Here is a 27,555-nt window from a genome sequence, read left to right as displayed (position 1 = left end):
TGTACCAAATGCAGACCAACAAAGGCCCAGTGTATCTCTCTGAAGCTCGCAGGGAGTCAGAGGCTGCTCCCGGTCGCTAAGGGGAAATGGGACCACTTACTTGTTATAGTTCTTGGTGGTCTGTACCGCCTGTGCAATCAGCGCCTGGAGATCCAAGGGCAACAAATGCAGATCGCCCAGCACCCGGATACATACCCCATGCTTCTGCAGTTTCTCCCTATCAGGAAGAGGAGGCAGGGTTGGGACGGAGAGCCTGTGGTGCTGGAGAACGGCCAACACTCAACTCCCAGCTCCTAAGCACTGCCCTGTGTGCCATGTGTCACCACGTCCCCTCAACAACTCGGACCCGAATCTGCCACATTCCCCATTCTCCAGTAAGAAACGGAAGCTCAGACAGGACAGGCAGACAGACAAGGCCCAAGGTCAGACAGTATCAGAACTAAAACCCAGGTCTGCCCGGTCTGAGAACCCGAACCCAAACTCTTTACCACACATTACAAGGCTTCATGCGTCCTTGTTGGCAAGTTACATTTTATGTATCCTGTCCCGTTTTGACAAGTGAATAAACTCAAGGGCAGAAGCTATACTGTTCATTACTTCTGTACCTTCTGGTAAAAGATGTTAATAACAGCAACATCATTAAGTTTATGTTTACTAAGTGCCAGACATTGGTCTAAGTGCTTTACACACATCAATATGTTCCATTCTTACACCAACCTTCGGGGCAGACACCATTATCATTCCCCTTTTACAGGCGAGGAAACTGAGGCACAGGGAGGTTAGGTAATTTGCTCAACATCAGACAGGTGGTAAGTGGAAAGCTGAATTTAAACCTAGGGAGCCTGGTTCCAGGGCCTGTCCTCTTCATCATGGCATCTTGCTGCCTCCATATAGTATTCCCAAACTCTGCACAGTGGGCAGAATTGAATTCAGTTACCCAACCAGCTTCCCTCGCCTGGGGACGCTATGGAGAAACTGAATTACTAGCGTTTGGAAAACGGGAACTGAATAACAAGAAGTATCCTGGAGAGCAGGCAGGTCCTGGAGATCTCTGATCCAGAGTGCAAGGCTGCATCCACAGCATCACTTTGTAACCCGCATCACTTTGCTTCTAGAGCGAAGCAAGATCTAACCATCTGTTTTTGAGAATCCATTGAAGCTCCTATAGTAGGCAAATGTATACTCGGATCAAGGCAAAAGCAGAAGGAAAATAGCTACATTCAAGTCCTAGAGCCAGCACTTACTAGCTGACCTTGTATAACCACTAAGCTTCTCTGAGTCTCAGTTTCCCGCACCCTGTGAACTGGAGGTAATAACCATCCCTGCCATACTCTCCACACTGGCTTGTGTTGAGTGAGAGAAGGTACCTGAAAGTGCTTATTCTCAGACAACGGTCAGGTTATTTGAGTGAGGTCCATAGGGAAGGAGAGATAAAAGCCCTGGACAGGAGCCAGGAGATCTGGTTTCCCAACCTGGTTTTGCCATGAGCTTGCTGTGTGACCATGAGCATGCCTTAAACTTCTATCCATAGGGTTGTTTCCCAACTGATGAAACTGAACTAGGCCTGTGGTTTTCCAACCTTCCTAAAGCCAAAAACTCTTTCTTCAAGTCACACATTAAACAGAAGCCCAATATATAGGGCGCCTGGGTGGCTCAGTTGGTTAAGCGACTGCCTTCAGCTCAGGTCATGATCCCAGGGTCCTGGGATCGAGTCCCGCATCGGGCTCCCTGCTCTGCGGGGAGCCTGCTTCTCCCTCTCCCACTCCCCCTGCTTGTGTTCCCTCTCTCGCTGTGTCTCTCTCTGTCACATAAATAAATAAAATCTAAAAAAAAAAAAAAAGAAGCCCAATATATAAAATAGGTAAATGCCAACCAGCACCCTGTGCCCCATTCCCTCTGGCTTCTTTGCACACCCACTCCTCAGAACTCTAAGGTTCTGCTGCACATTGTTGGAAAACCACTGATAAGATTTCTTCTTGTTCTGTCCAGGACTTTAGAACTTAAGACCATTTTCTCTACTGCTGACTGATTAGAGAAATCTCAGTAGCACCCTACTGCTATGCATTTTGATCTTACAGGAACTCTAAGATTACCTCCTGTCTTTCGGACCACAGTGTAGCAGACAACAGCTCAGCTCTGGAGTTGGAAAGATCCTGTCTGTCTTGGCTCTGCCTGTCTGATAGCTGTGTGACCCAGGAGACACACCTAAACTTCTCTGGTTTTCACTTTCCTCCTCTCTACAACTGGGACAATAATAATCTCTTTCTCACAGGATAATGTGAATATTAAATGAAAATACATGTCAGGCTCAGGGCCTGGCACACAGTATAAATACTTTAAAACGGTGGGATCAGTGTGATGTACAGAAGAATTTGAATACCTGGAAAGTGCCCCCAATGCCTCCAACCCCAGCCCTTGGGTAGGAACTCTGAGCCACTCGGGCTCTGCTGGGGACCAGGAAGCTAGGTCTGTGGCCAAGTCTCATTATCCTATATGGACAGAGAGAAGCCTTGCTACCCTCCCCACTCCAAAACCCACACTGGGACAGAAATGAGAAAACTGTTCTAGGCCCAGCTCCACTGGTGCCCTAGGCTCTCTGTTTTCTCATCTCCCTGCATCCTGGTACAGGGAAGAGCTGGGCAGAAAAGGGTTGTAATGAAGAGTCTGGGGCAGTCCGGGCTGGGGAGGTTTCCACACTTTGAAGCAAATAATCTCCATCAAACTTCCTCTTTGTCCCTTTCTGGCACTGCTTCCTAAATTAGTTTAAACTTAGTGACAGCTAAGAACAGTACTGAATCTTCCCCATAAAGGCCTCGTACACGTCATCCTGTCCCTTCCAAGAGAATATATAGGGCAGCATAGTAATGTTTAGGATGACTAAAAGGACTTTTCCAACATTTCTTTCATGCTACTCCCCTGATCACAGTTTATTGGTCGTGGGGTAGAAATCTAAGGTGGGCTATTAATTAAGGGCTTTAGTTCATTCTGGGCTGCTCTCTTGAAGCAGAGAAAGGTGGAGTGCAGAGAGTAGGAAGAGGCTCTTCTAATGGATTTCAATTCCTGGTTTCAGTTTTGCTTGAGGCTGGTTATACTTGTCCTTAAATTCTGTGAAATACCTCTATATCCTCAGATAAATGCCCCCTTAAAAAAAGGGGGGGGGGGACTAGCTTGCCATAGATGCCATCGAAGAGATCTGACTAACATTAAAAGGGTTTAGAGTTCCTTAAATAAGCCTGAGATAAGAGAGGTGAGGGTTATGGTGTAAAGAGCACGCTCCCCCCTCCAACAGAATCTTACTGTTCTTCCATCAAGCGGCTGAACTTCTGCCGGGCCAGATCCATTAGCCCGTCTACCTCACTCTTGGAGCGTTTGAAGTTCTCAATGCTGAACGCGTAGACCGTCACCTCTAGGATGCCCAGGTTCAAACACCAGCGCAGGGTCTGAGAGGGAGAAGGCAAGGAGCTAGGGTATAAGGAAGAGCAGGAAGGGAAATAATAGATGCCTCTGCTCTGACTCAGCGTTGGAGGTGAGAGGCAGACTTTTCTCCTCCCCAAACCAAATAAAGCTAGGATAACACCAGTGTTTCTGTCAGAATAACAAACCAAGTAAACAGAAAGCTACCACCTGAGAAACGGAAAAATGCGAACTTAATGAGTACTGCTCTGCTGGTGCTATTGTGGTTTACCAGAAAGAACTCTTTACCGACAGAGTAAAGATGTAGGTTCCAGTCCCCAACTCCAATGCAAACTTGCTATGTGACTGTAGGCAAATCATTTAACCTCTGTGGGCCTAAGTCTCCTCATCTGTAAAACAGGAGCACCATCCATCACTCACAAGGTGGCTGAAGGACAATATAAAACACAAGGTATTAGGGGCGTTCAGTTGGTTAAGCATCTGACCTCAGCTCAGAGTCATGATCTCGGGGTCGTGGGATCGAGCCCCACGTTGGGCACCACACTCAGTGAGGAGTCTGCTTGTCCCTCTCCCTCTGCTCCTCCCCCTGCTCATTCTCCACCCCCCAAATAAATAAATAAAATCTTTAAAAAATACCACAAGGAATTATTACTCTCAGCACAAGTTCATCTTTTCTGTTAGATTGAGAGGCTGATGAGTTATAAGAATAAAGGCATCGAGTACACAGCTGTGTAGCATTTAAGTCTACACAGGGTTTTCACATACATTATTCCATTCGATTCTCTGAACAACCTCTTGAGAATGGCATTGCTGTCTTCAAGCCTACTTTATAGAGGAGAAAAACTGAGGCTCAGAGAGTGGAAGAAATGTGTCAGAAGGCTACAACTCTACTGTATGAATCCATTATATAAGGTTCTAAAACAGCAAAAACTAACCTCTAGTGATAGAAATCAGTACAATGGTTGCCTCAAGAGGGGAAGAGGAGGTGGGACAGGGTTTGACTGGGAAGGGAGGGGCACAAGGGAACTTTCTGGAGAGATGGAAATGTTCTTTATCTTGACAGGGGTATGGATTAGACGGGTAAATGCAACGGTCAAAACCCCACCTTGTGCATTTCACCATAAGAAATTATACCTCAATGAAAAGAGAAGTGAAACTCACATTAAACCCAGTCCTTTGGGGCTGCTCTACTCCAGAACCACTAAAGGCAGAGAACTAACTAGAGCTAAGAATAACAGTGTTGAGATAGGGAGCCTGTAGGTTAAGGGTAGGGGACAGAAGACATTCAATCAGAACTGAACTTGAAGAAACAAAGCTGAAGAGAGCTGTCTTTCTAATCCCTTAACAGGCATACATGCAACTCACTTCATTGCCACCTTGGGAAAATTACCAATGAGAACCTGACACGTGAATGGACTCAGGCTCCACAGACGACAGGGAAGCTACCTTTTGGCTGGCACATCTGGGTCAGAACCTACCACTGACCAGTCAATATAGCTGCTAATGATTACACTGCCAACTTTTTGAGCACTTTATGCCAAATCTTTTGCCAAATGCTTTTCATCATGCCATTTTATTTCATCCTCACATAATCTCCGGAAGTAGAGATTATTGTTGTCTTCATTTTATTGATGAAGAAACTGAGGCAAAAGGAAGCTAGCCTGCTGCAGGTCACAGAGCCAGAAGTGGCAGGGCAGGGGTGCCCACAGGTTCTGAGTGACTCCAGAGCTTAAGCTAAGCGCTGCGCAAAACTGCCTTTTACTTAGTCACAAAAGAGAAGATGCGGTCACCAAACCTAAAGACCTCCTCAGGGTGTTCAACTGAGCCCCACATCCACTCACTCAAGGCAAAAACTCTCCAGACCGAATTTCCATTCTTCTTAAAGTTAGCTTCACAAAGACAGACCATATTCCATTCTTACTGTTAAATTTAAAGTTTTCCAATTTGCAACATGCATTAAAAGCATAAAATGCCCTTGATCTTTGCTTAGAGTGATGACCCGGGTTGTCTGGCACTTTTCCCAGTTTAAGCGCTAAAAGGCCTCAAGCAGGGGTGCCTGCGTGGCTCAGTCATTAAGCATCTGCCTTCGGCTCATGTCATGATCCCGGGGTCCTGAGATCGAGCCCCGCACCAGGTTCCCTGCTCGGCAGGAAGCCTGCTTCTCTCTCTCCCACTCCCCCTGCTTGTGTTCCTGCTCTCACTGTCTCTCTCTGTCAAATAAATAAATAAAATCTTTTAAAATAAATAAATAAAAATAAAAAAATAGGAGCGCCTGGGTGGCTCAGTCGTTAAGCGTCTGCCTTCGGCTCAGGTCATGATCCCAGGGTCCTGGGATCGAGCCCGCCATCAGGCTCCCTGCTCGGCCAGGAGCCTGCTTCTCCCTCTCCCACTTCCCCTGCTTGTGTTCCCTCTCTAGCTGTCTCTCTCTCTCTCTGTCAAATAAATAAATAAAATCTTTAAAAAAAAAAATTTAAAAAAATTTAAAAATAAAAGGCCTCAGGCAAACTAGGATAGGCAGTCACCCTACCTTTGCTCCAGAAATGTTACTTCAAAGAATTTATTTTAAAATGGAACTATTTATAAGATCTGATAATGGTGGAGCAGCTAAACAAATTATGTCAGATCCTTGTAATAAAATATTCTATAGGTATTAAAACATATAGTTAGAAAAGCTATATATCAACCTAGAAAAAGACTTGCCAAAATACCACGTAAAATAAAGTTACTAAAAATACATGTGTAATTTTACAAATGTTAAGTGATGTTAGAACATATTACAAGGACTGGGATGAAGCACAGAAAACTATAAACTGCTGATTTACTGAGGTGGTAAGAGAAGTCAATTTTGTTCTTATTTCTAATATTCTGTGATGATTCACTATATAACTTAATTTCTGTTAATGTTGATATGAGACCTATAGCAGGCAAGCAAGCAACAAAACAAACAGCTATTAAAAAAATACTCTCAAACCATAGTAAACTCAGGGCCTGATTTTGTAGCTATAGTCCAATTCTTCACACACTGTTCCCACTGGGTTCTGCCACCCACACTCACCTCAGCCAGCTTGTTGAAGCCCTGTGAGTGGCCTTCCTGCCGCTCCACTTGGCACTTCCTGGCATAGCGACGGTTTCCATCCATTATAAAGGCAATGTGTTTGGGCATTGGGCCCGCCTGTGAAGTAAGAAGACAAATGAGGCACACAAGGAGACACTAAACCCCAGGCTGATAGGCTTGAGTTAGATGATAAAAGCGCCCCTGAGGAAGAGTACTGGGTATTTTGAGCTTTTGGCTCAACAAATGGGTATTAAGCGCTTTTACTTATTTATATATATTCATTTATATTGAGCACCTACTACATGCCAAGTATTATGGTAGGCTTTTTTTTTTTTTTTTACTTCATCTCAGTTTTTCTTCACATAAACCTATAAAGTAAACAGTATTAGCTTCATTTCATAGGTGAAAAAACAGGCTCAGAGAGGTCAAGTGACTTGTACAAGACACACAGCTAAGAAAAGGCAAAGTGGTTATTCAAACTGAGGTCCGTATGCTTTCAGAGTTCATCTTTTAACCATATGCACTTGACCACCACTTTGGTTTCATGTCTCCACCTGGAAGGCACAGGAAGGATATTGCTGGCTGTGGTCCAGGGGCAAGGGTATCCTCCACAGAAAAGAGGAATCCACTCTACCCAATCGCTGCCACACAGGAATGGGGGCTCAATGTTGTTGCTCTTCTAATTACACAAGAGAAGCCAAGCATCAGGATTTTTATCAAAATGTAAATGTCAGAAGCCATTTCAAAGCAAACAAAAAAGACATTTTGGGGACCCAATAAAACGTCTTATCTGGCTTAGAGCTGCCTTTTCCTGTCTCTTGCAGCAGAAATACACTCCTTAGCCTAATTTCCCTCACTGAAGGGCCTCGTCACTGACTGCTTTCCCCACGCCTCTCCAACATTTTCAGCTTTTGTCCCCCACGTGTAGTCTTAAAAAAAAAAAAAATTCCAGTCAAGTCATGCAACTTGTTCTTCCCAACGCACAACTGCAGTGGTTCCCCAAGAAGATGCTTTCTATTTCCTGGCCTGCCTGAGATCACTTGGCATTTGTGTGTGAATGTGTATGGGGGAGTGGGGTATAAGGCTTGCTGACTCATAAATTCACTGCTACCCACTGCTTGACAGACTGTAGCTGAAAGACAAAACCAGGCGACTGGCTTCAATCTTAAACTTGTTATATGCAGAAAATGTAACATTGTTGTGATCCTCAGAGAAAAGCGGAGGCAAGATTTGGGGAAGTAAGTGGGTGTAGGAAATAGAATGATTGTAGTCTTCAAACAGCTGAAAACAGCCCCAATAATAGCAGTAATTAAGAACCGCTAGACACTGTTTTCGGTGTATGTTCCATTTCATCCTCAAAACAACCATATAAAGTCACATGGTTAATAAATGATAGACTAAGACTTTCATTCTGTTTGTCTGTCTCTACAGCCCAAACTCTTAACCATTATGCTCTACTGCAACATCAAGGAAAGATTATTCTATCTAAATCTAGAGAACAGTACAAGGAAAAATAGATAAAAGTTCTAAGTAAGAAATTTCAGTTCCCTATAAGGAAGACCTAACAGTCTAGGTTGCCCAATGATATGGGGAGGTGCTGGGGTTCCTGAAAATGTGAAAGTTAGGGCAATAATCTGCCAGAAATGCAGACCTGGAAGTTACCTTGCAATTCAAAGACTTGTTGGTCCCATTGTTAAATTCCACTTAACATCATGTGTTACTCAACTTTATTTTTATTTATTTATTTATTTTTTAAAGATTGTATTTATTTATTTGAGAGAGAGAGAATGAGAGAGCATATGAGGGGGGAGGGTCGAAGGAGAAGCAGACTCCCCGATAAGCAGGGAGCCCGATGCGGGACTCGATCCTGGGACTCCAGGATCATGACCCGAGCCGAAGGCAGTTGCTTAACCAACTGAGCCACCCAGACGCCCTGTGTTACTCAATTTTAATAATAGCTTTTGACACAAGATTACCCAACTAACCAGGAGACCAACTGTACTCACTTTTATGATGTTGGCACAGAACCATTCCCAAAGTGACAGCTCTCCTTCCTTGATCCATGACATAGCTCCTGCCCTGGCAGAAGATGAGCCCAGAACAAGAAGACACCAACCAGGTAAACTTGGATAAACAAGAAAGAGAATAAATCACCAGAGCTTGCAAACAGCTTCGGATGACTTTGTAGGGATTTATCTGGACTGTGGAGAGTAGCCAGGTTTAGGATCCAAAGACACTGGTCTAAGGCTATAATTCTTCACCACCCAGAGTTTATAAGCCAATGAGACCTTCGGGGCAGAGGCCTTTCCTTGGTTTTGGCTTGGTGGACCTTGCTGCTATCCCCTTTTCCTCGGTATTTGCACTGACTTTTCCTGAACATCCAAGTCTGCTTCCTGCCACCTCATAGTGCCTACATCCTGATCCCTCCCTGCTTCCTCCTTCTCCATCTTCCCCAAGACCGTTTCCCATTCTGCGCTCCAACACCCTTCAGGTGTCGCCCCCATCACCTCCAATCTCAGTATTCTCCAAATTATTTATTCCCTCACTCATCTCTTCCACTGTCCCCTCTGTTTCTCCCACAGCCGTCTCCCCGCCCAGTCACCTCTCTCGCTCTCGCTCACCCCTTGAACCCAGCACCTGCTCCACACCGCCCGGCGCCTTTCAACCGCTCCACTTCCTCACGACGTGGCGCTGGAAGAACACGTCATCCTTGGGCGCTAGAACACGCCCCCCGGCACGTAATGGGCGGGGCTGCGACCTGCGCCTGCGGGCTGGGAGAAGGGGCGGTGCTAGCGTTCCAAGCGAAATTCGCACTCCCAGGAGCCGGGAAGGGAGGGTGGGGGGAGGGAAAGAGATGGAGAGCGAGCGAGCGCCCCGCTCACGTGACCGAGGGGGGCGGGCGAGTGGGCTCCGGGCCACGTCCTGGGGACCGGGCCGGGAAGGCGGGGTCGAGATCACCTAGGGGAGCGGGATGGTCTGTAGAGCCAGATCGAGGCCTCGGGCAGGCTGCCCTATAGGGCAAGAATTCGCGGATCCGCTTGCCAGAAGCGCAATTTCAGCAGCTGGTGGCAGGTTAGAACTGTTGAGAAACGGGGTTGTACAGTGTCCTCCTTGCTGGAAGGCATGAGAAGTGGGCGTTGGAGTCCTGGTTCAAGTCTTTCAAATTCTGTATTTACTGCTTGCAGTTGTATTTTGTGGACTTAATCATTTGCTAACTTCCTAGCCTTAGTCAGTCTCGCAAACGCACTTAATAATATCATTTTGCGCTGATTTAAAGCGCTCATATTTTAGGATTTTCAGATTCTTAGGACCTACCCAGAGCAACTCAAAATGGGGTTGAGGCTGGAAAGAGCTCTGCTCTAAGAGTGACTAATGAAAGGCCATCAATTAACCCTGATAGAAAAATCAAAGGCATTAAGCTCTGTAACCTTTAAGGAAAACTGTTGCAGAACTTGAGGGACTCACAAAAGAAACTAAGAGATCGATCGCTTCTCAGCCTTTCGGCTAAGATCAAATGTGAAGAAACTAAGAGTTCGATTTTCCCAAAGTTAAAAAAGGAAAAAAACAACTTTACAATTTCTAAAGAATCTTGTTGTTTCTCACTTTGTATACAGTCTCATCAAGAGAACAAGGCAAGGAAGAGTTATTGCACTGGTAACTCCCAGTTCATGTGTCTCATGAAAAGGTTACTTTTAACACACATGATCAAAGAAAGCCCTAGAGATGAGTAACCCACCCTTGAATAGTCTTAAGCTTTTCTATCCTTCCTGCTTTGCAACCTGGGAATTAAGTTTCAGCCTAGCTGATTAGTTCACTTTTGCAGGAACACCATTTACTGAAGCCCTGTAGTAGAGTTTGCTTTTAGCAGCTTCCATGGCCAGCTTTGACTTTTGGTATGAAGTCTCTCAAGTGGATGTATTAAACTTCTTACCCTTGTCCTGCCATCTCTTTGCTCTTTGTGTAATAGATGGCATGCCTCCAATCAATTTTTTTTAAATCCCCTCCCTTGTTGGCGGCGGAGGTGGCGGGGGCGGGAGGGGGGGGGGGAATGGGGACTAGATGTTTTAAAATACAATGTTCATTAGAAGGCTAGCACACTTGGGCTCAAAGAAAACGTTGTTTTTGTATAGCTAATCAGTGTTACTTCCTCTGGCCTCAATTTCCCTAGTTCCACATATTTCCCTCCCTGGGGTGCTGCAGGGGGTTAATTAATTAAGATTTGTAAAAGGCTTTGAGGAGCAGGGGAGAAAGTATTAGGGTCTCATGCCCCAAGCCATGGCCCCATCCTTTCATCCCAGCCAGTGGCACAACCCCATTCTTATGCATGCCAAGCTCCTAATCCCCTCTTGAATGTGGCAGCTTCCAAGGAAGAGGACAAGAGGCCTTAACTAGAAACAAAAATCCACTGTAATGAGGTGGAAGGACTGAATTTTCAAGATTCATTTCTAACAAAATGGCTGAACAGGAAATGTAATGGTTCTTCTGTTACTTCTGAGTCCCAATCCAAGAAAGCGGGAATTATGGAAGAAAAAACACCCTGAAGATCCAACAAGAGGACAGTTTCAGTACCAATAACTTTTTATTTATTCATTGTATTTTTCCAGGGTAAAGAGAGAAGGGAAAAGGGTCAGCATGTGTGTTACAAAACAATAGCAAGTGGGAAAGGAAGTACCCGGCACAGCAAAACAACCATCAAATAAACACTCCCAGAGATGGAGTCACTAAAGCCCAAGGAGGCTCAGTCTCCTGCAGTTCAGAAATGATGGGAAGGGATCAGGGAAAGAACAGATAGGTACAGCTTTCCTACCACCGCCCCCCCCATAAATTCAAGATTTCACACAAAGCTTTGGTTTCTAGCAGTAAACATGGAGTTACATTCGTCCGTCTCCTATTAAACAATCTTGTGGCCACTTTGACATAAGCTTCTTGCACCTGCATAAAAGTTCCTGAGTGATTTGGATATACATTCATCTTCCCTTCCTTGGTCTCCCGACCCTACTTTCTACGTGGAAAGCACCCCCCTCCCCCCCCATTGCATTTGCTTCTCTCTACCGTAAGACTGGAGATTAAAGTAGGTTTGTTCCAACCAAATACAAGCATATCAATATGAATCACATCAAGGAATGGTCTTGGCACAGGAGACTGGGAACAAGGGAGGAAGTGTTCTTTGCTTCTTCCAGATGTAAATGTGTATGTGTGGGGGCTTTTTTGAGGAGGAGGGGTAGAGGAGGGGTAGGGTAGGAGTCAAGTTTTTAGGACAGAAGATCTGGCCAAAAATAGGAAAAAGGGGAAGGGAACACAAAAGAAAGGATGGTTCAAGACCGCCACACTTCCAGAGGGGTCACCAAGCTATGTTCCAGATTCTTTTCTGGTGCAGAACCTTTTGTCAAAGATGCTTTGGCTATTTTTCTCAATACAAAAAGAAGTTTGTAAACAATAAAACCCCAAAAGAACATGGAGAAGACCAACACATTATATTTACACAAACCAGACCACCTAGCAATCACCCAGTCCGCTATTCGTTAAGTCCTACGAAACCCAAACAAATACAAAAACTAGAGGGGGGGCAGCGAGCGGGGGAGACAAGAACCCAGGATCAGACACACATCACCCAATGCGTTCTATTGCATTTGCCCCGTTTCAACAGTGAGGTAGGTTTGTGGTGATCTCATAGCATGTAAATAAAACCTGTTCTCCTTTAGCTACCACGACACTTAACCACTGCGGCAGCAGGACAGGACACCGGATCTGGGCACCGCGAAGACGCCATGGCTTATGGTCTCTCTGGAAGCCAACAAGAAAAGCCCAGAATTTATAAAGGTTAAGAAATTTAGCCTTCGCTTCATACACTCATCCCTGGGCAGCTCAAGATGGGTCCAGAGTTATTTTTCTTAAACCCATCCTTACCAATTCATTTTTAAAACTTGCACACGTGCGTGCGTGCACGCACGCGCACACACACACCCTGTTGTGCATGGTAGGAATAGCCCAATCCAGTGAAGGATGGATCTGGTATGTAAAGTGAGTCCTGTGCCCTGGGATTAGAAGTCTGAACAGGAATCCTTTATTACACGTATAGACAACGCTCAACTAATCTTGGCTTCCCCATGGCACCTTTCAGCTGGTGCGGCCTCTCCTGACGCTACTTCCTGGACCATCTTTTCCTGTTCAGACCAATTTCCAATCTTCCAGTAGGAGATCAAGTCATGGGGCAACTGAGTTAAAACCTAGTCTCCCATGGCTCACTGAAGGTAGAGGGGTTTCAAGAGAACACTATGGCAGAAAAGCCAGCTCTAATTGCCAAAAATGAGGTAGTTCAATAGACTATGCACTCCAAATAGATGTTCTCCCTGGTGATCAAACAAAATATTCCTGCTGTGCAGTCCCGGACCTGCTGCCGACTTATCCCTGAGATCGCTAATGTACCTGAGAACACAGTGCAGGAATGAGGGCCTTAAGATTAAAATACACAAAAATACAAAACCAGAATATTTATATTACGAAAACAAAGTTAAAATGCACAAGATACGTCATTCGCACACAGCTAGTGCAGTTGGCATCCTGGAGAAAGTGGGGCCCAAGGTGCGGTGTCCACGGGAGCAAATAAATAAAATTCTATCGGCCCAGAATGGGGTGGGAGTCAGCTTCGGGGCAGCAGGTCTGCAGCTGTTCCCCCAACAATCCTGTGGCTACTGTCACAACCCACTGCTTGAGACAGTCCTCAGCACCCTATATCCCAACAGTAGGTTATGAGACAAGATGTGGAAAAACCTGCCTTACCCCTGAGAGACTCCCTCCCACAGAATGTGGTGGCTCGTGGGTTGGGCCCAACCATCTGGTCTCATGCTTAAATCTCTACATTCTGGCATGGGAACAATTATTATTACATCTCCTTCTTCGAAAGGAAAACAATTCCCCTCCCCAGGCCAATTTCAAAAGCTGGAGATCTGGGGGCAGAGACTCCTATAAAGCACACAGGGAGGGATTTTCTCCAGAACCCTCAGAGCATTTGGATAGAGCGCAGTTGGAGATCATTGGCCTCACCCCTTCCCCCCTACCCTGTGCCAAGAGGGAAGAGGGGGTGACGCTGTGGACCCCGGCCTGAGATGCATGGCAGAGCCAGCTGCCCCCCACCCACCCTGTCCCCACTTTCTCCACTCTGCCGATTGATGCCTGCTCCTCAAAACTTCCTGATCGCCAAAGAATTGCCCCCACCCGCTGCAGCTCAATTCTGGGCCTCTGGGAGCAGGGCAGGGCTATGGATCTCTTCTTCTTCTTCCTCCCGAAAGTAGGCTGGCTTTCCCTGTGAGCTGGGAGCCTGCTGGGCCTTCAGGGGACACGAGGCCACCATATGGCTGATGCTCTGGCAGAAGTGGCACTTCTTGGGCTGGGGTGGCAGCTTGCATTCCTTGGCATGGTGGTCTAGACCTCCACAGTTGTAGCACCTAAAACAGAGCAGGATAGTCAAGTTGAGAAACGAGTGAGAGCAGAAGCCTTCCTCTGAGTGAGGACACCTGGGCTCTGGTCAGTTACTATACTCACTCCCCTTCCTGGAAACTAATTTCCCCACTTAGAAAAGGAAGAATATGACCATAACTGCTACCTCTAAGTTCTTCCTAAATCTGTAATTGTCTAGATGGTATCTTCAGATTCAGGTTAACCTGAAAATACTGAAATATCAAGAATGGAAATCATGGACCCCAACTGGAAACTGCAATTTGGGAGATAGGTAAGATGCTACCGTGCCCTTAAGAAACGGTACCTGTCATTCACTAAAAATAAGGAAAATTAAAGGAATCAGACCATATGATCTGCTCCAGGACACAGTGAAGACAAAAAAAACAAGCCACTTAGGAGACCTAGTGAAGAAGCAACAGGTACATACACCAGTTTGCCCTCATCACGTAGAGTTTCACATCCGTGATCTCCTTTGCCTCTAAAATAATCATGTGAGGCTAGCATCACTACCCCTAACTAACAATGGAAGCAAGAGCTCACAGAGCAAAATTACTTGTCAAGTCAAAAAGCTAGGTCATCATGTGCCCTTCTCACGTACAGCCCTTTCCCCATCTCCCACATCCTAAGGCAGAAACCCCGAATACCCAGGTGTTGCCAGGGACCACAGGCTTCCTTTTGTCTTTGGCATCCTGGTCCAAGAAAGGGGCTAGATCGGGAGAGCTCTCCCTTCTCAAGCCACCTTCATACCTGTCTCCCTTTGATCTGCGCTTCTGCATGTTCTTCCCTTTGGGCCGCCTCTCACTCCCAATACAAAACACCCCACCAGGGCCGGTGACCCTGATAGACTCTAGGCCCTTAGCCGACTTCTTAAAGGTGAACTCCACTGCCTCACCCTCCTTCAGGCTCCGGAAGCCCTCCATGTGCAGCTTGCTCTGGGGAAGGAAACACGGGAGATTTTAATGTTAGTTCTCCATGCTTACACCAAAAACCTGCATACATGCGTTCTTGTAAGTTGTGAAGACCAAGTGTGATAATACTGCCATGTTATCAGTAAAGAAACTGTCAACTCAAAGAGCCCCATAATTAAGAACAAGTGATCTAGGTTACATTAACAAAGAACAATCATTACATAATCAGATGCCATAACATTTTCGGTAGCTAGTCTCATTTAAACTAAAATAGAACAGATCAAAAAAAAAAAATTTTTTTTTTAAAAGATTTTATTTATTTTTATTTGAGAGAGAGAGAATGAGAGAGAGGGAGCACATGAGAGGGGGGAGGGTCAGAGGGAGAAGCAGACTCCCCACTGAGCAGGGAGCCCGATGCAGGACTCGATCCAGGACTCGATCCAGGGACTCCAGGATCATGACCTGAGCCGAAGGCAGTCACTTAACCGACTGAGCCACCCAGGCGCCCCAGATCAAAAATTTTTCAACTTAGCATGCTTAAGAAATCAACAAATAGGGGTGCGTGGCTGGCTCGGTTGGTGGAGCATGTGGCTCTTGATCTTGGGGTCATAAGTTCAAGCCCCATGATGGGTACAGAGATTACAGGAAGGAAGGAAGGAAGGAAAAGAGAGAGAAAGAAAAAGAAAGAAAGAAAGAAAAGGAAGGAAAGAAGAAAGGAAGGAAAGAAAGAAAAAGGGAGGGAGAAAAGGGAGAGAGGAAGGGAAATCAACAAATATAAAATTGTAAAATGTAACAGCCTTGTACACTTTAAAAATGTTGAGGTCATGGGTGCCTGGGTGGCTCAGTCGTTAAGTGTCTACCTTCAGCTCAGGTCATGGTCCCAGGGTCCTGGGATTGAGCCCCGCATTGAGCTCCCTGCTCGGCGGGAAGCCTGCTTCTCCCTCTCCCACTCCCCCTGCTTGTGTTCCCTCTCTTGCTGTGTCTCTCTCTTCAAATAAAAATAAAATCTTAAAAAAAAAAAAAAAATGTTGAGGTCATGAAAAACAAAGTCTGAATAAGTACAGAAACTCAACAATTAAGTGTGATGCATGCTCCTGGATTGGGTCCTGGAACAGGGAAAAAAACCATTAGGACAACTCACAAAATTTACATATTGGAATACAGATATGTTCCCATATTAAATGCCCAGATTTTGATCTTTGTACTGAGACTGTGAAAGAGAGTGACCCTAGTTTCGAAAATACACACTGAAATATTTAGCAATAAAGGTGCTTGATGTCTGTAACTTATGATTAAGAAGGAGACAAAAAAAGTTTATTTGTACAATGAAGAATGACCAGGCAATTGGGACAGAATTTTAAGAATTGCTGAATCTGGGTAAAGGTCCTATGGGAGTTTTGGGGTAAAGGTCATATGGGGAGTTTTTAGTATTATTCTTGCAACCTTCTTCCAGGTTTGGAATTCTATCAAAGTAATGTTACTACAAGGTCAAGGAACAAGACAGTATGACCCAAGCAGATGGATCAGTAAGTTTATAAGGGAAAATCCACTAAGAGATCCAAGTACATATCGAGAAATTAACAGGTGAGGGAAACAGTTTAAAACGGTTGAGAAAATTAGCTGTCCGTTTTGGATATCAAGCCAGACTTCTACACTTTCTATCACATGTATGCAAAATACATTCCAGAGGGTTTAAATATCAAAATGTTAAAAAAAAAAAAAAGGGGGGGGTGCCTGGGTGGCTCAGTCGTTAAGCGTCTGCCTTCAGCTCAGGTCATGATCCCAGGGTCAAGATCATCTCAGGTCATGATCCCCCCATCGGGCTCTCTGCTCAGTGGGGCTCTCTGATCGGCGGGAAGCCTGCTTCTCCCTCACCACTCCCCCTGCTTGTGTTCCCTCTCTAGCTGTCTCTCTGTCAAATAAATAAATAAAATCTTAAAAAAAAAAAAGTTAAAATCCTGTAAAAAGACAGACTGATGAAACTACAAAAAGCAACTATAAATCAGTAAGAAAAAAAAAAAAAAATCACAGAATATCATGCCTAACACATTTTTGAATGAACCAATGACCCAAGAGGTAAATCTGAATTATCTGACTTGGGAAGATGACCAGGTACTACTGGTGAAGGAAAAAAAGATCTAGAATGTTTGGAACAACCCCATTAAAACACCACATGTTTTTACCAAAATTTAAAAATATCAACACTTGCCCGGCAGCCTTCCCAAAAAATGGGAGTTATCACCTAGCTAGGTGAGCAGCTATAACAGGGTCAGAAGAACCCAGGGTTCCTGATTTAAATAAAGCTCACAGCCTATTCCACCTTGCCACTTAATACATCAACAGCAACACCTTAGTGCAGGTGAATGCCTCTCCCATAGCCTCCCCAGAATAGACTTCATTATAGCTTACCCCATTATAGTCAAACATCCAAAGAGTGTGTCAAATGTCAACAAAGTGTGGTCATAGTAAATAGGGTTCAGAGAAGCAAAAGGCATCACTGTGCACCCACTCTTGGCTTAAGGGAGCATGAATAAGTAACATTATTATATTATGCAGGTGGTGGTTGGTAGGAGGAATATTTCAAACTGGAACTTAGGTCTTAGGTGCAACATGCTCTTTAGCCGATGGGATCCCCAATTTCTCCATCATTTACATTGTTGTTTTAATTCAGATAGCATTGCTGAAGACAAAGATCCCATTGAGATCATTGGTTAAGAGCCTAAGCCTGAGTGCCAGACATGGCAGTTCATGGAATGTTGGTTCTACCAACTGTTGGCTGCATGACCTTAAGTCAATCATTCACCTCTGGCCCTCAGCTCCTTCAGAGGATGGGGTAACAGGTAAGTTACTCACCTAAGCCTCTAATGAAGATTATATGGGCATGGAAACATCAAGAATATGCTCAGCTAGTATTTCATGTATTATTATCTGTAACTTTTGTCCACCAGTTCCATCATAGGAAGAGCCTCTCCTGTCTTTTCCTACCCACAGGAACAGTCTAGGACAAGAAGACCGCGCCCTTCCCCCAGTGTTGATGTGAGGGAAGGGGCAGAGTGTTAAAGCAGGAAATAAAAACACTGCAGGGCTCTTTCCCCTTTCCTGTTGCACAGAAACCACCCTGATTTGAAGTTACATTTGACTTGTTTCTTATTCATCTGGGACAAGCCAGTCGGTCAGGAGGTACAATCCCAGGTCCTCCCATTTGCCTAGTGGGTTCCAAGGCTGGGACACTCCTAGTTCCAGCTGTGATTGAGCAGATATGTGATTAAGAACAAGGGTTTGGAGTCTGAGGGCCTGTTGTTCCCTCCTTTCTGCGCTGACCTATAAAATGGAGCAAATATTAATTTTATGGAGGAGCTATGAGGTTTTATGCATGAAGAGTGGTTAACACATAGCCAGCCACACATAAATCCTCAGTGAGTAGCAGTTATCAGCCCCTTCAGACTGGATCAGGGCAGGGTAACAGTGAGAACCAAGTGTCAAGAGCCTCAAAATTTTAACTCTGGTTTTTATAACTGTGGAAACTCAGAAAAAAATAATCCATCTACACCTCCTAGGCTTACTGGGAGAACAAGACAATACCAGTGTGGGCAACGTGAAACTGGTCCTCTCAGGTCACCCACTCCATCACTGGAGGATCTGAGGTCTATTTAAGCCTCTCAAAAGTTTAAAAAAAATAGCCCCGCAGGCACCTTACCATAGCCGGTCAAGATTTAGACTGGTGGTCTCCAGGGGTGGCTCCCTGCCCCCCACCCCGCCCCTTTCTACAGCACATAGTTTGAATTCCTCTCTTATCAGATAGGTAATCACCGTGCAGCCCCACTGAGCTGGCCTCACAGGGCCTGCATCAGAAAGGAGCCTGAAATTCTTGCTACTACCCCCACCCCACCCCCAACCACACACAAAGCAGGGCCCCGCCCCTCTCCCCATCCCCTCCAAAAAAGAAAAGGCCTGGGGGGGGAGGGGCAAGGCTTGAGCTCCCCCAATAGAGCCCAGCCCCAGGAAACAAAGAGTTGACACTGGTTGGTTCTGGTGGTCAGATTCCTGGAGTTCCAGAGGCTGCGGCTTCCCCCGACTCCCCCCCCCCCCCGCATTCACCACATTCATCAGTTCCTTCCTCTCCATGTTGGGGTTATGGTCACGGAGAGAAATGGATAGAGACACCTTTCTTCCCCAGTCAAGCCTGCTGGGTCTGCCAAAGTCACCACCAGCAGCCATCCTTCCTTCTCCCTGACCTGCCATCCCAGCCTTCCACAGAGAGAACTACACAGGACCCCTGCCCACCCCCCAACCCTTGTTACCTTTGGTCAAATCCTTTATGCAGGAACCTGAACGAGGGTTATTTATTCCGATAAATTATGTGAAAGATTAGTGGGGGAGGCAGCCTTCCTTCCCATCTTCCTTACCTAGTTCGTTCAAGGCCAGAGGGTGGGCAGCCCACAGGGGGTCCACTGCACGGGGGCTGATGGCATTTCTTCTGTTGGATGGCAGGGAAGGGTTCAGGCCAGTTCTCTATTTAGACCCTCTGCTTCCTTCTTAATACCTCACCACTGTCTCCACTAACCTTCCCCTCATCAAATACTCCATCCCAGCATCAATCGGTGGCTTCAGCAGTTTCTATAATAAAAAGGAGCTTAGGGGTCACTCAGAGAATGTGATGGAGTAAAAAGCACACAGGCACTTGAGTTTCCCCGGAAATTACTCTCTAAGGTCGGACACACGTGGGTTTTTTAATCTTCTGTAAAAAGCAGGGCATCAGACTGCATGATAACCAGCTCCAACAAGGCCCATTTTTAGTCACATTGCTCCTTTCTACAGAAGTGCAGGCAGAATTTCAGGAAAACTTGCTTTGGTCTCAGGGATCCAAGTCTGAGTTCCTGGTTTTTCTGCAACACTCAGGGCCATTCCAGCTCAAGACTGATTAGTGCATGTCTATCCCTTCAGGGCTAGACACCTAGCAGTACACAAATCTTTGTGGCCTCAACCAAGCTCTCCACTATCCTGAGTTGCTGATATGTATCCACGCTTAGTAAGGCTAAGGAGAGGCTAAGGAGAGCTCTAAGCACTTACCCTTTATACCAAGCCTGCCAAGTAGGCCTTATTATGACCCCATGTTACAGCTGAGGTCAGGGAGGCAGAGAAGGGAGGCACCTCGTCCAAATTCAGTGAGCTGCAGAGATGCTCTGATTGCGGCTAACCTGACCCTCCAGCCAGTGGTATGCAATAATGCAGATCACATACACATATTCTAGAACTTTCTGACAGCCGCATATAAGGAAAGGAAGCCGATGAAAGAAATGACTCAGTCCTGAGGTGTTGTCATAGTCCTACCTGAGCTTCATTCCTGAAGGTAGGATTTGGTAGGGGCTAGAAAACCAACCAGCTCTACCAGAAGAAGTTTGTTTGATGATGTGTCAGGGAGGAGGGTTGAGGGAAGAGATCTGTCCAGAACCAGAGGCTGCCAGCAGACAGACAACCCCCAGAGAGCACCTCTGCTCGGACACAGCCAGGACCCCAGCTCCTGCCTGGAGTCCTCCACCAGATGGTGCTGCTCAGCAGCTTGTCTGCATTAAAAGCCGCTCTCGGGTGACTGAAGGAGTTGCCAGGTTCGGAGTTGAAAACCAGAGCTTTATCTCCCCAGCTCCTTAGGGCAAGGAAGCTTCTGTCCTCAGGAAGGAGTTTCAAGGGGACCAAACTTTCAAGGAGAGGAAGCTGACTTCTCACCAGGGCCCACACCCACCCAAGGGGTGCAGAAGAAAGGGTCCTGCAGTTTTAAGCCAGAAACCCAGTTGTTCTGGTGCTCTTGACCATTTACAAAAGCCACTTACTCTTCTTGGACTTTGAGTTCCTATGTGAATTAAATACTCCAAGCTGAGATCATTTGAAATGAGTCTGTACAAATGATTTACTATTCCTGAAAATTTCCTCCTCCCCCACACCGCCTGACCCCAGACTTCGGATAGGTAGTAATTGTTACTCCTGCCTGCAGGAAGAAGGGAGGGTGGAGGTTTTGCCTAGAGCAGTTTCCCCTCCAAAAACAGGCAATTCTAGTAGGGTGGTTTGATTAGGAATGTTCAAGAAACAATTTTGCCCTGGGGAAAGTCACTAAAAGACAGGCAGTTGTGTCACCAGCTGAATGAAGGTGACAAGTTTCTCATATTGAAAGCTCACTCAGGATGGTGGCACAGCCTTTACTTCGGACACTGTCCAGAAAGCATGTCTCTTCAGAAAGAGAAAGACCCGAGAAGATCCCATAACGCTCAAACTAACCTCTACCAACTTTCTGAAAATCAGGGTGATTCACTTACTTCTTAGAATCTGATTTGTCCTGTTAAGATGAAAAAATTAAGCAATGACCAAACCTGTGGCTTCCAGTCCATAAGCAAAAAAACCAGAGGATCCCATCTGGGTCTCCACGTTGTGACAATCCTGCCACCAACTTTCATGGTGCATCTAAGAGCCCAGCCCTATTTTAGACAGCGGTCAGGAAAAGCAGTTATCAGCTAACATTCCCTCCCCTATCTCCAATCTTTTTCTCTGGAGGAAGACCTCTACTGACAAGGACCCCAAACTGTTCAGGTCCTCCTGATTCGGGAGCTCCTTACTTCATATGCATTCCTTCAGCCCACCAAGTAAGGACTAGGAAACTAACCAGACAGCTAGTCCCGCCCTTAAGATCGTATAGGTTAGTTAGAGAAGGAGAGATAAGACAAGCACATCACTAACTAGATATGAGGTGAGTAATCAGAGGCACTAGTAAAGTTATAAACCAGGTGGGAAAGATCTCTTTACATTCTCCCCTCCCCGCCCCCAACACCCAAGAGTCCTAATTCAGACCCTGCCAGAGGTTGCTCTCCCACTCATCCTTCGCAGAAAAAGCAAGCCACGTGGCTTCAGTTGTTAACAGTTCCTCAGGATTGAAATATTTCCTCCTAACCCAAACTTGGTCCCTTAGTCAGATTTGGGCTCTTCTTTTGCCTCCAGGCCTTCCAATTCCGCTTTTTAGCTAGAAAGCCATCTTAAACTCGTATTTGGGTTCTGAGCAGCTGTAGAGTAAGCAGGGAGCCTTTTCTTGTTCTCAAATTTCCACAAATCTTGGGGGTTTGGGAGTTGAGCCACAGGAAACATGAGTTAAGCCAAAACTCTTAAAACGGCTATGAAGATTTCAAAATTCTTGGTGAATCTTAGGAAAACAATTTAGTGCTTTCTTGCCTGCTTTCCCTATATAACTATTTCTCAACTGAGGGGGAGTCTGCCTCCAAGGGGGGCATTTGGCAACGTCTGGAGACATTTTTGGTTGTCACAACCGAGGGATGCCCTGAACAAAGAGTTATCCTTTTCAAAATATGCCAACAGTGTTGAGGTTGAGAAACCTTGATTTAGGGCTGGCCATCTGCCAATATTATGATTCTTAAATTCTCCTAACCCCAGGGACAAGCAGAGAGTTCTAGATCTAAAGATCTGTGTCTGAATAAAACGGTTGTTTAGAGAAATCTCTTTTGCACCCCCCCCCATTCTTAAGGGTAAGGGTAGGTTTTCCTTCCTACTCATCAACGGGGGGGGGGGGGCACGGGGGGGGCATGAAGTTTTCTGAGGGGGGGCAAGGACAGTAGGGAATAGTGTTGGGAACCAAATAAGCCCAACCGTGGAAGGAAAAGAAAATGTTAAATTGCTTTCCCCCCTTTTTATCTTTTCTTATTAAAGGGCTTCCTGACCCTTCTTCCCTGGTAGATGTTTACCAGGACAATTATCCTTCTCACCACCTCAGGCTCCAGGGTACCTACCAGCAGCAGCCAAAGGGGAGGTTTTATTCTTAAAGAGAGCTGCCTTACCCGAGCCCCCACCTCCCGCCACACACACACACACACACACACACTCTCTCTCAACACATTCCTTCCCTAGAACAATTTTTAGGGATCATCCTGCATCTACTCAATTCCTCTACATTCGATCCCCAAGAGATAGTTCAGATTTCTCAACTGCAGGGACTGTAATCACCAGTCTACTGCTACCATAGGGTTTGAGGATCAACCCAAGCCCCGGCAGCATGCTATCCTACCAGGTAAGGCTCAGGGAATTTCCAGTCATTGTCCTCTGTGACTGTTGGTGGAGGGCGTTTGGGAGACAAATTGCTGATTCCTTCTCCCTGCTCAACTCCCTCTTGATAACTTACTCAACGTCGGCATGTCCCCGGACATTCCAAGACCCAGATTATCTCCCAACTAACCCAATAAAGGAGCATGGTGCAGGCTCCACTCCCCAAATCTGAAGGTCCCTGCTTTCCTCTAGACCGTCCAGTATTTTCCAAATGCTTTTGATCCCAATGTTAAGTGGCTTGAGGCACAGATTCATGTGTTCAGGAACACCTTCCTTGGTATTTGCATAGCACCAACGAAGCCCAGATGATGAGGGGCTACATTCCTCCCAGCCCCTATTTAGCAGCCTTTGGAAGGGAGGCAAGAAAATGTTGGGTCTCTTTTATTCCAAGCCTCCCAAAGTTGGGGAAGCTGTCCAGTCCGTCTCCAGACCAACAGAATTTAATCTCTTTGTGGTCAGATAAATGGGAAAGTGGGAGAGCTGGCCACCCCGCTGAGGAGGGCCATTCAAAGCTGGTTCCTGTAATAAAGTGATTTAATAGATCTAAAGAGGCCAATTCCCTTCATTCTCCCACAATTACTTCCTGTGGGTTATCATTCACATATGTAAATGAGACGGGGGGGCGCAAAGCCAGAACTAGTTGTCGGGATGGTGGGAGGGCGGCTGAGGTGGGAGGATACAGGACGAGGCTAGGAAGTGGCTACGCATATGGCTGCACACCCTCCCAGGGTATGTTCGAGTAACCCAGTGAGCCCCTCCCCAGGACCCAACATGAACTGGTTGCCTGCATCCCCTATCTCCCCACTCCGTGTCCTCGCTGCAGGCCATGCTCCGGAGACTTCCCTGCAGCCTCCCACCAGTCCACCCAGGATCTCCCTTCACCCCTCCCCCTCCAGAATACCATCCCTCAGGCTCCAACCCTTAATCCCCACATCCTCCTTTCCCCTCCCCCAAGGCTCCTAAAGCCAACCTCTCCGAAGTAACCCCTCCCTGCCCGGCCTGGGTGTCAACCTACTGGACCTGAGATGATCAATTTCTCCCTCCCAGGTCCCACACCAAACCTCCAAAGGTGCAAGGGAGCCAAGCAACTTCCTTTTCGTGGTTGTTATGGGTGGCTGGTGTCTCAGGACCACCAGAACACTTCTAAGAGATTCAGGAGGGGGTGAGAGGAAGAGGAAGCCGGGGAGGAGGGAAACCTGAAGTCTCTGGCTCCTTGTTCGAGGCTGGAATGTTAGGACAGCAATCAATGGCTGTCTGGGGCCATAAATGCCAAGCAGAGAATAGGTCCAGAGGCTAGCCTCCCTCCACCCCCTGCCCTGCGACACTGAATTTCACCCCCACTGGGCTGCCTTGCTTTAACTGAGAACTTGGGGTTGTGACCTAACTCCCTCCCAGCCTGGACTAGAAATCTAAGGCCTGGACTCCTTAGGTTTTCCTTCCTGGTAGAACTCCACAGCCAAAGCCCAGTGGGTTAATTCTGTGTCTGAGATGGGTACTCTGGAAGAGGTTTCAGGCCCCCAGATTCTTCAAGGATCTGCCAAACTCACTCAGGCCCCAGGGCTTGAGTTTTAGGTGACCACCTGGGTGAGGAGACCCGGCTGACTTCTCAGCTTTACCCGTTTGATCCCGGAGCGGTCTGCCTGCTTCTCTCCCGCCAGGGAGCTCCATTCACACGTTAGTGAAAGACGCTGGGCGCTCAGGGCTCTGCTCTGAAGGGGCATGTGCTTCCCTGGCCGGTCTGCTCGGCCCTCCCCCCACCGGCAAGCACAATACAACCTTAGTTTCTGCCACATGGGGTCACCTCCCTGCCCCCTGCCCCCTTCCCAGGGGAAAGAGGTAACAGACACGTGGTAAGCTAGAGGGGTTCCAGGAAAGGTTGGGGGTGCTGATAATAGACTCTGCACCCCCCCGTCCCGTTGGTGTTAATGGGGACTCAGAACTGGGGTGCCACGGCACAGACGAGAGCGCACAATGAGGGCCCCACGATCTCCCTCAATCCAACAGCCGAGTCCGGCCGCCCATCCTTGAATATGCGCGCCAACATCCCCTTCCCCCGGCGAAGTTCCCCGAATCGGTCTCACCTGATGCACAAAGACATCCACCGGGGGGTCAAGCGCGACCCCGGCGCGGGCGGTCATGGACAGGAAGCCGAAGCCCATGCGCACGTTGAACCACTTACAGATGCCGGCACCGTGCAGCAGCTGCGGCTCTTCTGCCGCCCGGGCGGCGTCGTCCGGCGTCTCCTCCGGCGCCTTGGCGCAGCCACCTGGAGGTTGGGAGGGCGCTCAACTGGGGGGCCACGGAATTGGAGGGTACTCTCAAGACCCAGCAGGGAGACCCCAGTGTCCAGCCCCCGCGTGGGCACCCAGGTGGCTGCAGGTACCAAGCAGCTGGCGAGGAAAGACATGTCCTGGCCGCCTCCCGCGCTCCCCAAGCTCACGCTGAAGCCAGTGTTGCCCCAAAAGTTTTGCTCCTCTTCCCACAACACGTTGCCCGGGGATAGATGGCCCGACAGGCCCCTCCTCTTCTCTCCCCCCGCCCCCGTAGCCTCGGCGTGCACGCCACTGGGACACCAGGGTTCCTTGGTCCAGAAATGGCCCCTGAAGCAGGAGGCCGCACAGACTTAGGGTCCTTCGGCCAGTCTGGGGGACATTTCCCCACCTCCCTTTTATGTGGCTCCTGGGCGCCCCTGAAGCCTAAGGTGTCCCCAGTAAGTCCCGAGCTCGAACCTGCAAACTGCTGGTTTGACACAGAGCCCATGGTAGTCGGCTGAGCCCGCGGCCCCGGGCCCCTGGTCGGGTGGCTGCTGGCCCCAGAGAAGTCCGGAGGCAAAGGGGTGGCTCGGAGAAGAGGCTGCTACATCTTCCCCAGCACAATAGCGGTGGGAGGGCCCACGGCTTTTCAAAGGCTCCCAAATTCTAAAAGACAATGACCCAACCCCCCGCGGGCAGCCCCCTCCCCTCCCCTCCCTCTTCTTTCCCCTCCCTTTCCCTCTGGCTCCAGCTCCGGCCCTCCCCCATCGCTATGGTCTCTGACACCTCTGGGGTGTCCCTTCTCAGAATCTTGAGGTTTGACACCCCCTCCCCACACACACACAGCTGGAGATGGGGGCCGTCAGCCCTAGAAGTCTTGAGTACCCCGGAATTTGGGATCCTGTACTTTAACGACTTAGTGGGGGCTCCCCAAAGCAGCATACAGGTGGGGGGCTTGTGTGGGGGGCGTAGTTCTAAAACCATGTGACTGCTCCCACACACACTCACAGACCACCCCCACCCCCCGCGCAGATAATTATACATTCCAGAGAGTTGGGGGAGGGAGGTGTGAGCCTGGCAGCGCTGGCCAATCAGAGACTCAAACCACCTGTCAAGGGAGAAATGGATGAGCCCTCCCCCTCCCCCAGCTCTTGAGCGCCCCTCCCCCTCCCTTCCCCTTCAGGCCTCCGAGCTGACCCGGCTGCTTGGCGCTGACCCGCTCTCACCCCCCACCCCCGTGTGCTTAGATAGACCTGGAGTTCAGGACATTAGGAAGCCTGGGATGGGGAAGCAGGGGGGAGGCTGGAGACCCAGCAGGGCTGATCTCCAGTCCTGACCAAGGCGCTGCCTCTCAAGGGGCTGTCTCTGACTAACTGAATGTCTCCGCCTCCCTGAGTTTCGACCGTTTTTCTAGATCTCTCAAAGTGCTCCTAATTGATTCTGTGTAAAAAACAAATCCTTTCCTTCCAAATCTGTATCTAAAATTGACTACACGTGGTGCTTCCTGGGCGAGCAGGAAGAACCCAAAGAGTGTTCCTCCCTCCTCCAGCTGTCCTCATCCTGTCCCCAACCCAGTCGCGTCCCTATCTGTTGCTGGGAGAGGGACTAGGTGGGTACGTGGATGGAGGCATTTCTTCCAGTACTCCGGACACTCTTGGGTTCCCAGACCCTCCTCCTTTCAGAGTCCCATCCTAAAGTGCGCTTCCCTCCCCAAGGAGTGCGGTTGGTGGAAGAACTGGAGTAAAGGATCTCCTTACTTAAAGAGGTAGCCTCCCCTTCTAAGAGATAAAGAGGGTTGGTCAAGGGGTGGCTAGTGCCCTGCTCGGAGATGGACAATGGCCGGGGGCTCAGTGCACGGCCCTGGCCCTGCCCCTTCACTTCCGGTGCTCAGTTCAAACTGGACAATGCCAGCTCCGGCCAGTTCCCCTCCCCCACTGCTACAACCCATTTAAAGAGACAGAGCCTGCTTTCGGGGGCATCCGCTTGCTCTGAATTCAGTCTCCACCAAGTGTACAGAACCTCTCGCGCTTCTCACCCTGAGCCTCTGTGTGTCTCTGTGTGTGTGTGTGCGTGTGTGCGTGTGTGCGCGCGCGCGCCCACATGTGTATTTGAGAAAGAGAGAAAGGGAATGAGTGGGGGTAGGAAAGGGAAAAAGAGAAGAGCAAGGGGCTGTGGAGAGATTATTTTTCTCTCTTTCCTATATGGAATCCTCTTCAAGAGACTAAAACTTGAGTGTAAGGGATGGCGGATAGGACTTTGGGTGATAAAGAGGACAATTGTGGCCCTTTGCTACTCAGCCTTAAAAATACATATCATTAACAAATACCGTTAACAGTGCCCCTGAGAACCTTAATTTAGGTCTTCCAATTAC

At 47.7% G+C, this 27,555-nt stretch overlaps 2 protein-coding genes across 4 annotated transcripts in view; both read right to left on the bottom strand.

The window, feature by feature from the left end:
* The window catches only part of DHDDS (dehydrodolichyl diphosphate synthase subunit), a 30,482-nt gene extending 21,333 nt beyond the window's left edge, over positions 1–9,149 (bottom strand). For 2 of the 3 annotated variants that reach the window (XM_021683589.1, XM_021683591.1), the window contains exons 1-5: positions 9,091–9,149; positions 8,476–8,593; positions 6,470–6,586; positions 3,298–3,440; positions 101–217 (exon numbers count right to left, since the gene is read on the bottom strand). In XM_021683589.1, coding sequence (XP_021539264.1) covers positions 101–217; positions 3,298–3,440; positions 6,470–6,586; positions 8,476–8,538 — 440 coding nt within the window. In that variant the 5' untranslated portion in view covers positions 8,539–8,593; positions 9,091–9,149. The remainder of the gene's footprint in view (positions 1–100; positions 218–3,297; positions 3,441–6,469; positions 6,587–8,475; positions 8,594–9,090) is intronic. The other variant, XM_021683590.1, reaches the window with a different exon arrangement.
* Positions 9,150–13,694: 4,545 nt separating this feature from the next.
* LIN28A (lin-28 homolog A) lies at positions 13,695–25,692 on the bottom strand. Its single transcript, XM_021683588.1, has 4 exons — positions 25,662–25,692; positions 25,014–25,198; positions 14,675–14,859; positions 13,695–13,914 (listed from the first exon to the last, which is right to left on the bottom strand). The coding sequence occupies exons 1-4, from the start codon at positions 25,690–25,692 to the stop codon at positions 13,695–13,697; spliced, it is 621 nt and encodes a 206-aa protein (XP_021539263.1).
* Between the last annotated feature and the right edge of the window lie 1,863 nt (positions 25,693–27,555).

The sequence above is a fragment of the Neomonachus schauinslandi genome, chromosome 4 (genome assembly GCF_002201575.2).
Source record: "Neomonachus schauinslandi chromosome 4, ASM220157v2, whole genome shotgun sequence".
In the NCBI taxonomy this organism is placed as follows: domain Eukaryota; kingdom Metazoa; phylum Chordata; class Mammalia; order Carnivora; family Phocidae; genus Neomonachus; species Neomonachus schauinslandi.
The sequence above is the reverse complement of the archived record's forward strand: the minus strand, read 5'-3'. Positions and strand labels throughout refer to the sequence as shown.